General features: G+C 31.0%; 1 protein-coding gene across 1 annotated transcript; it reads left to right on the top strand.

Annotated features, from left to right (window-relative positions):
* The first annotated feature begins 1,679 nt into the window (after window positions 1-1,679).
* On the top strand, window positions 1,680-3,169 carry LOC112521234. The gene is made up of 2 exons (XM_025129972.1): window positions 1,680-2,378; window positions 2,729-3,169. Exons 1-2 carry the CDS (start codon window positions 1,994-1,996, stop codon window positions 2,953-2,955), a joined length of 612 nt encoding a protein of 203 aa, XP_024985740.1. The 5' UTR covers window positions 1,680-1,993; the 3' UTR covers window positions 2,956-3,169.
* The last annotated feature ends 5,431 nt before the right edge of the window (window positions 3,170-8,600 follow it).

Raw genomic sequence — 8,600 nt, 5'->3', positions numbered from 1 at the left:
GTGATAATCCCACATTAACCAAACTTAATTTCAAATGTTTTATTTGCATATTTTAATTTCTAACTCAAAATATACGTGCATTTATCTAATTTCCTTTATTTTTCTAAATTTAAGATTTTTTAATGTTATTTTTTGTGAATTTAATAGTTTTTAAATAAATATAAAGATTTTTATTTAATATATACTTGATTTAAGATATATGATTTGTGATTGGATAGATAAAATATTTTTTAATAAAAAAGTAAGAAAAAACCATGAATCACATTAAAGTTTAGAGCATATTGTATTTTTAGTCCTCTATAGTTTATTCAACGACATATTAGTCATTCATAATGGTTTGCTAACTAACGTTGTATAGAGGAGGAATCATAAATCTTATGAAAATAAAAAGTTAGGAATCACCGCTTCAAGGATCAAATTCAAAATTTGAGCAAACCATAAGGACTACCAATGTAATTCACTCTAACTCATATATATATATATATATATATATATATATGTTCGACTTCCATAGATAATATAGATGGGATTGTCTATAATGATAGACAAATGAAAGAATGGAGAAAATACCAATTCAAATTGAATACATTCAAAATGATCAGGGCCTAAGATCAGGCTGAAAGGCGTATGCCAAAAGCGAGAGAAACCCCATCCCTCTCTTTCCTTTTTTCGCCACGACGGGCTATTAGCTCAGTGGGTATATATATATATATATATATATATATATATATATATATATATATATAGGGGCCTAATCCAATGAGAACTAATTAGTTTGTGGTAACTGTGAGAACCAATATTAACCATAAATCAATAGATAAATTAGGAAATTTATAATTTTGGCAATTTTGAATTAAAATTTTAATGGAAGGATATTTTTGGTATTTTACAACTTTTCTCCCTCCTCTTTTCTGTCCGCCGGCCACCGTCCGCCGGCCACCGTCTTCCAGTGATACTACAATGGTATCACAATGCATCATATATGTGTTTGGGTATCACATTGATGTCGTTTGTGTGGTCGATCGAAGATGTAACACTGTGGTATCACTATGCATCTTATATATGATTAGGTATCACAATGTATCTTTTGTTTAACAGAGTCAATATTTTTAGGTACCATAGTGGTATCACCGGAGGACGGTGGCCGGAGGCCGGAGAACGGTGGCCGGAGAGAGAAGAGAGGAGAGAGGAGAGTTTTAAAATACCAAAAATATCCTTGCATTAAGATTTTAATTTAAAATTACCAAATTTATGAATTTCCTAATTTATCTATTGATTTGTGGTTAATATTGGTTCTCACAGTTACCACAAACAACTCAATTCTCCTTTGAATAGGCCCCTATATATATATATATATATATATATATATATATATAATAGATAAAAGAATATCTAAATTATGGATTATTTTATTTATAACAGATTACAGATGTAAAATAATATTATCGAGATATTCTCTTCAAGATTATCGGGACTTTTTTTTCTTTTCTTTCCTTTTTTCTAATTTAATCTTGGATTGCTTTTTTACATTCCCAAAACTCCTTAAAAAGGTACGCACTCAAGCGCACGTTAGTTAAGGCTATGATCAGAAGGGAACTGGCTATTGCCGGTGACAGTCACCGAAACAACTTGCAGTAGTAACGACTTAACCCATTCCTTATCGCCTTCTATGTTCTCATCCAAATCCACACACACGCATATATAAAGCCACCATTCTTCCCCTTAGTTTCAACTATATATAATTCCTCTCGTTTTTTAACCCATGATTTGCTCTTAATTTACACTTCTGCCATTCTATGTTATGGTTGCTGTTGTTAACTGCAAATTTCAGAGCCTGAGCTCCGCTTCTGCCACCGGTTTCCCCCGACTCCGCTTCTTCCGCTATCGCCGTCTCCGGTGATGGAAAATTTATATTGTGCGTAGAAAAGCGAAAACACATTTGATTTCGTGGTGTATGTAGATTAATATACGTGTAGATACGAAAATTATACCGATGTCGACGAGGAAGAGCAGCCCGAAGAGACAGGGGAAGAACAAGAAGGAGAGATTAGCGGAGAAATCGATGTCGTTTCACGGTCGTCTGGCTGAAGATATGGTTGTGAAGTTGATTAGACCGAGGACGGTGCCGAATTTGGTTACCGGTAGGGTTGCGGTTACGACGGAGACGATGCCGCTTCCGAAACTGACGAAGTTATTGCTTAACGTGACGGTTCAGAGAAGCTTAGGTCCCGTTCAGGTCTTGATATCGCCAGAATCGACGGTTGGTGACCTTATCGCCGCCGCTCTACGGCAATACTCCAAGGAAGGCAGGCGGCCGATCTTACCGTCTCTAGACCCTTCCGGATTCCATCTCCACTACTCGCAGTTCAGTTTAGAAAGTAAGATACGTCTCTCTTTAGAATTTAGACTCACACATAAAAAACGAACATTGAGATTGAACTTTCGGATCTCTGTGTGCATCCTTCACTTGCGTTACACATCTAGATTTATCTATTTCTTTTTGCATTTTTGTTGCAAAATCTATACAAGTATTTGAATCGATTTTGTATAGGTCCAATTCAAAGCAAAAAGTTCTATTAATTTGCAAGTCACGCAACAGAAGTCGTCTGCTATTATGCATTTGACCATGTCAGTTATTGTTCTGTAATTATTCCAGTTGCACGCTCCACGCTATTGATGTTAATTTACAAAATATGTTGCTGATCGCTTACATGCCGTCAATTGACAGGTTTAGCACCAGAAGAGACGTTGAATGAATTAGGTTCACGGAATTTCTTTCTGTGTCCTAAGCAAGCGTCCAGCATCGCCGGAAATAATGGTGGCCATGGTGAAATCGGAGTTGGTTACGGTGGGATGACTACATCAACGCCACCATCATCAAGCTGCTCGAATGAAGCGGATAAAGTGACGAAAGGTGGAGCAGGTTGGCTAAGATTCATGGAATTCATGCTGTGAGATTTGATCCTATTGATTTCTATACTATCTGTTAGTTTCCAATTAGTTGGTATTCAAAAGAATCTCTTGTTTCAATCTGTTAATTTGTTCACCCTTATTTCAGAATTTCATCAAAATAAAGATTGATTGATGATTAGGTTTGAAATTATTGTACAGTGGTGGATTAGCTTGTAATTGTATGAGTATATAATCTCAAAGTATTAGCTTAAATATCATATCCTGTATCAATTGTAATTTGGTACTCGAGGATTTGCGTCTATTCTGTTTCTGGATCCTGAATTGGTCCTTTTTTAAGCAGATCTTGTCAGGCCCTTGGTTTTTTGTCCTCACATCTTTGTTTTCACATGCTTTAAGCATGGAAACTGACCAAAATAACTTATATCCTCGATAACAATTTTCAATCAAAATTTATGTAAATGTCTTCAATCAAAATTTATGTAAAGATTTTGCCATTTGCATAAAGGTTTTTTCTTTAATCTGAAAACTGGTTTTACTTGAATACACAAGACATTTGCATAAACTTTGCTTAAAATAAGAATTTGATTACAGAAGTGTCTAAAAAGTAAATTTGGTTGATGAGATTGACTATTTTGATGAATTTTCTCTTTATGCGTAGTTTGTAACCTATAGGAATTCGTTGATTCTATTGAGAGAAATATCTAAAAGGATATTTTTATGGTTGTACCGTTGCATACAACCAAACAAAATGACATCACCTTTAAGAACTACAAAAGAAATTACACTGTTGCAAACGATTAGAGGTTGTACAATCCCCTACCGACAACCCCTAAATCTCTCGTATCGTGTCCATGAGTTTATTAGATTGAACGTGTCTTTTTAAAGTTGAAATTTACATATCAAAGTCCATCAAATAAATCGAATCATTTTATTCAGTTTTGGGGCCATATTTTTCCTTTTAAAATTTTGAGAAGAGTGAAAAGTAAGCAATAAGATTAGATGAAGGCAAAAAAAAATATCATTTCCTGTTATGTCAAACATCTAATAAATTATTGGTGAAATTGCTTCACGTATACATATGGTCTATGTTCTGTTTACAAAAATGTTGTTTCTGTTCAAACTTGTTCCTGATATTTTATAAGACCTGGGGGAGATGTAAAAAAGGATCTTTGATGAGTATGATTTTTTTAATACATTGTTTATACTAATAAGGGGGGTGTTTGAGATTGCTTATTTGAAACAACTTATTTTATTCTACAAAAGCATTTATCAACTTACTATAAGTCAAAAGGGTTTAACTTCTTCAAAAACTTCTTATCACCGGTTTGGCACCGGTATAAGTTGTTTATCCAAACACTCAAAAGTGCTTATTACCGGTGCCACATCGGAATAAGTCAATAAGTTATTTTGATAAGCAATCCCAAACACCCTCTAATAACTCATATAAAACCATTTTTCTGACTATTGCTAGATGCAAAATCAATCAATAATTATTTCTATATCTACCATATCATTTTTAGTTTTTACATAGCATCGTCAATCCGCTTCACCGTAAAAAAACATCTTATGACATATCTTTAATATTTAGTTTGACTTCATTTGAGGTCATAATGTTGACTATTTCAAAGTAATATTTGTGTAAATCAATATAAATCGGTTGGATTTCCATTTGAATTCATATTAATGTTTTTCATCATCATTTTCAACTTTTAGTATGAGTTTTCTTATATGATGTCAATAATAAATTTACTATATTATAATACAAAAATAGAAATCATGCAAATGGAATAATCAAAAGAGTGAGTGAGACATGAATAATAGGAAATATATCAAGAATTTTTAAACAAGTAAAATTTAGACTTTTGGTACTTCATAAAAAAAATTTGGAGAAACAATAAGCAATACTATGAAATAAACGGCCAATAAATTATTTACGTATTTTTTTCCAAGATAATTAATTAATACATGATTGGGTCCTTAATATAATATGATTTTTTTGGGTATTATTAAATGCTAACTAAATTTGTGTTTTTTTATTTACTGGTTCTTTTAAACTACTACTGTATATTAAAAAAATATCAACATTACGGGGGTCCCACTCTCCCAAGAATGCCCCGTTTGTGTTAATAGTTACTAGAAGGGTACTCGTGCAATGTAGCGAGATGCATCTTGATTTTAATATTTCACTTTATTATTTATCTCAATCGATGTTATAGTATAGTCTTATGTGATTTTGAAAAAACGATGATGTTTTTATTTTTGAATAAAATATAAATTTGAAAATATCATAAAAATCTGACAAAAATATATCGATATTAGTATCAAATTAACTATTTAAAATTCCTCATTTTTTGTGTAATTTTTTAATTTCATTTTTTTTATTATAATTTAATTTAGGTTCAATAGCGAAGTAATTTATATTTGGTTTAATAATATAATTTTTAAAAAAAATAATAATTAGTTATTTTGTTAGAACTCGATAATTATCCTAATTATATTTTAGATTTTTTATATTTTAAAATGAGATGTTTATCCTCTATTTGATTATGTTTATCCACAATTAGTTACACGAATTCAAACATGAAACTTTAATAAGTTGTATTTATGCATAATTTACTTGTAATCTTGAATTTTAAGTAAAATGCATCAATATACAGTACTTTATGCATAAAAAATAGTTTTTAAAAGTTTTAATCAAATACTTTATAATATAATATAGATAAGTTTGGAGTTTTATATTAGTTTGAATGTCTCTGTCATTATTATTATTATTTAAGGAATCATAATAATGATTACTATAATAATATCATTTAAGGATCATTATATTATTATTTAATAATAAAATTATTATTAGTAATAGTCGTCCATAATAGCATCATCTCATAGTGATAGATATATTTAATATTAATAATAAATTAATAATTGTAGAATTGGATCTATCATTTAGGGTATGGTTGTCCGTAAAACCATAAACATGGTTTAGGGGTCGTTTACCTAAATGCTTACCCGGTAAGCATTTACCTTTAGGAGTTAACACTATAATTTATTTTATCGGGTAAAATTGTAGTACATCAAAACGTATTTATGCAACAATTTACCTGCTAAGCACTTACCCGCTAAGCACTTACCCGGGTAAGTGTCGTCACCCTCATTTACCGGATAAGACTTTCCATTCTTATCATCGTTATTACCGGGTAAGGTTCTTGCCCCTTGCCATGTTCATTCGGTGAGGAAAATTGCTCAGTAAATACTTACCGGATAATCGTTTAATAGTCAGCCCCTAAGTGTAAATCTTTTAAGATATATGTATGTTAAACATATTTTTTTGGGCTAAAACCATTTACATTAAAATCTAAGCCGAAGCTGAGGATGGTGGTTGGAAATTAGTTACGTTTTTAACCATTCAAATACTTTAATGATTTTAATTTACCTCCCGTCCTTTGTCAATTTCAAATTTATATACTCTAATAATATTAACTAGTTAATTAATTATTAGCTAAGGTAAATTAAAAATATGCATTTTTTTTTTGCAAATTACACCGTTAAAAAGATTTCGTCGATACCTTAAAAACGTGTCTAATATTAAATATTTTTTATTCTAACATAAAAAATAACATATTTTTAATGTTAATTGTACGTGTATATGATAAAACCATATCTTTTAATCAATTTTTATTGTATATTACGATAAATAGTTGATGCAACCATTTCAAATCTTTTTTAGATCTTCTCTAAATAATTTAGTAATTATATAATCAATAAATTTTAGAAGAATCATAATCACAAACTTAACTTATCCATTACACCTAAAACTAAGGGTCCGTTTATCTAAATGCTTACCCGGTAAGCGTTGACCATTAAAAGTCAACACTATAATTTATTTTATCGGAAAAGATTGTGGAACATCAAAACATATCTTATGCAACAATTTATCTGGTAAGCGCTTACCCAGGTAAGAGTCGTCATCTTCACTTACCGGGTAAAACTCTCCATTTTTATCATCGCTCTTACCGAGTAAGATTTTTGCCGTTTGCCATGTTCATCCGGTAAGGAAAATTGCCCAATAAGTACTTATCGGGTAAAAGTTTAGTAAACGGCCTCTAAAGCTTTGTAAAATTGTTTGTGGACTCGAACTCGAGATCGATTAACTTATTTCTTGAATTGAAGCCAATAATGTTTTATCTTGTTTTGTGTGGTTTATAAACTCATGAACGTGTTTGCTTTGAGGAAATGTATGCCTGAATGACTCAATTCGACGTGACTCGATAAAATTAATTAAGCATCAGAACGAGCCGAGACGAACTTTGGTGTTACAATATTCGACTCGTTATGTTGGACAACGTGTTGGAAATCGACTTGGACTCAAGAATTATTGAAGCGAGCTTGTGATAAACGAGCTCGCTTAGCTCTGTTAAAAACTAGAATCATTGATATCCTAATTGTCAACCAAAACAGATAGTTAAATCTTTGTAAATTTCATTCAAATTTTGTCAACCAAATACATTATTAAATCTGATTAAATTTCATTTTTATGATTCTTTATGTTTCAATTTTTTTAACAAATATTTTTCATTAAAAATTATTTTGCAAACCAAACGTCACCTTCTCATGTATTGTTAACAAAGGCTTTGTTGTTTTATTGGGAAATAATTACATTGGGTTTTATTATAAGTTGAGTCCTCTCATAAACATATGTAATATAAATAAGAAGCTCATCCATTGTGTCATTTGAGAAAGTGATATGTTGATTTATTTGTTTATTGCATTTTTTTAATCTCGGTCGGTTTGTACGTATCGATTAATCTTTTAGATTATTATAAAGGGCAAATTGCATGAAAAAGTAACATACTGTAACTTGATTCATTATTTTGAATAACGTACTTTCAAGACTTTCATTTTGGTACATAAGATGTAAAATTTTAAACATTTAATTACCCGGATTACCGGTTGAAGACTAATTTTAAATCAAAAAAATCTATCTCATTAATCACGTTAGCAAATAATACTGAGTTGAATATCACATCACTTGCCACATCAGCATGATAACCGGTTAATGCTTCAATCGATTACCCGGGTACTTAAATGTTTAAAACTTTACATGTTAGATACCAAAATAGAAGTTCTGAAAGTACGTTACCCAAAATAGAAATCAAGTTAAAATACGTTACTTTTTCATGCAATTTGCCATGTCATAAATGATCCAAATTCATCATAGGTAAATCTCCATGGCGACAAAGGTTTTCGTATTTTATTTAATTTGAAGTACCTTTATGCCATGTTCTCGAATTTGGGAAGAAATTTCTTTCGTAGAAAAGGTTTCGAGAACAAATCATTACTTCAACATTATTAAGAAAATATTTGTATTAATTACATAGTTTCTAAAATTTTATATACAAGCTAAATTATGTATTTTATTTACGGGAAAATTGCATCAAAATGGAATCAACTTTCACTTAATTCCTATTTTGGGGAACCAACTTTCAAAATCGTCATTTTGGAGAACCAGCTTGCATCTGATTCATATTTTGGGGAACCAACTTTCAAAATCGTCATTTTGGGGAACCAGCTTGCACCTGATTCATATTTTGGGGAACCAATTTGCACCTAATTTCTATTTTGGGGAACCAACTTTCAAAATCGTCATTTTGGGGAACCAACTTGGACCTGATTCCTATTTTGGGGAACCA

This window comes from Cynara cardunculus (genome assembly GCF_001531365.2).
Source record: "Cynara cardunculus var. scolymus isolate 2C chromosome LG 11, CcrdV1, whole genome shotgun sequence".
NCBI classification, from domain to species: Eukaryota; Viridiplantae; Streptophyta; class Magnoliopsida; order Asterales; family Asteraceae; genus Cynara; species Cynara cardunculus.
This window is presented reverse-complemented; position numbering and strand designations above follow the sequence as displayed.

Bases quoted from the DNA above. Each gene is read 5' to 3' on its own strand.
- LOC112521234 (XM_025129972.1), top strand. From the start codon at position 1,994: ATGTCGACGAGGAAGAGCAGCCCGAAGAGACAGGGGAAGAACAAGAAG. The intron at 2,379-2,728 runs GTAAGATACGTC...GTCAATTGACAG, and splicing joins CTCGCAGTTCAGTTTAGAAA to GTTTAGCACCAGAAGAGACG.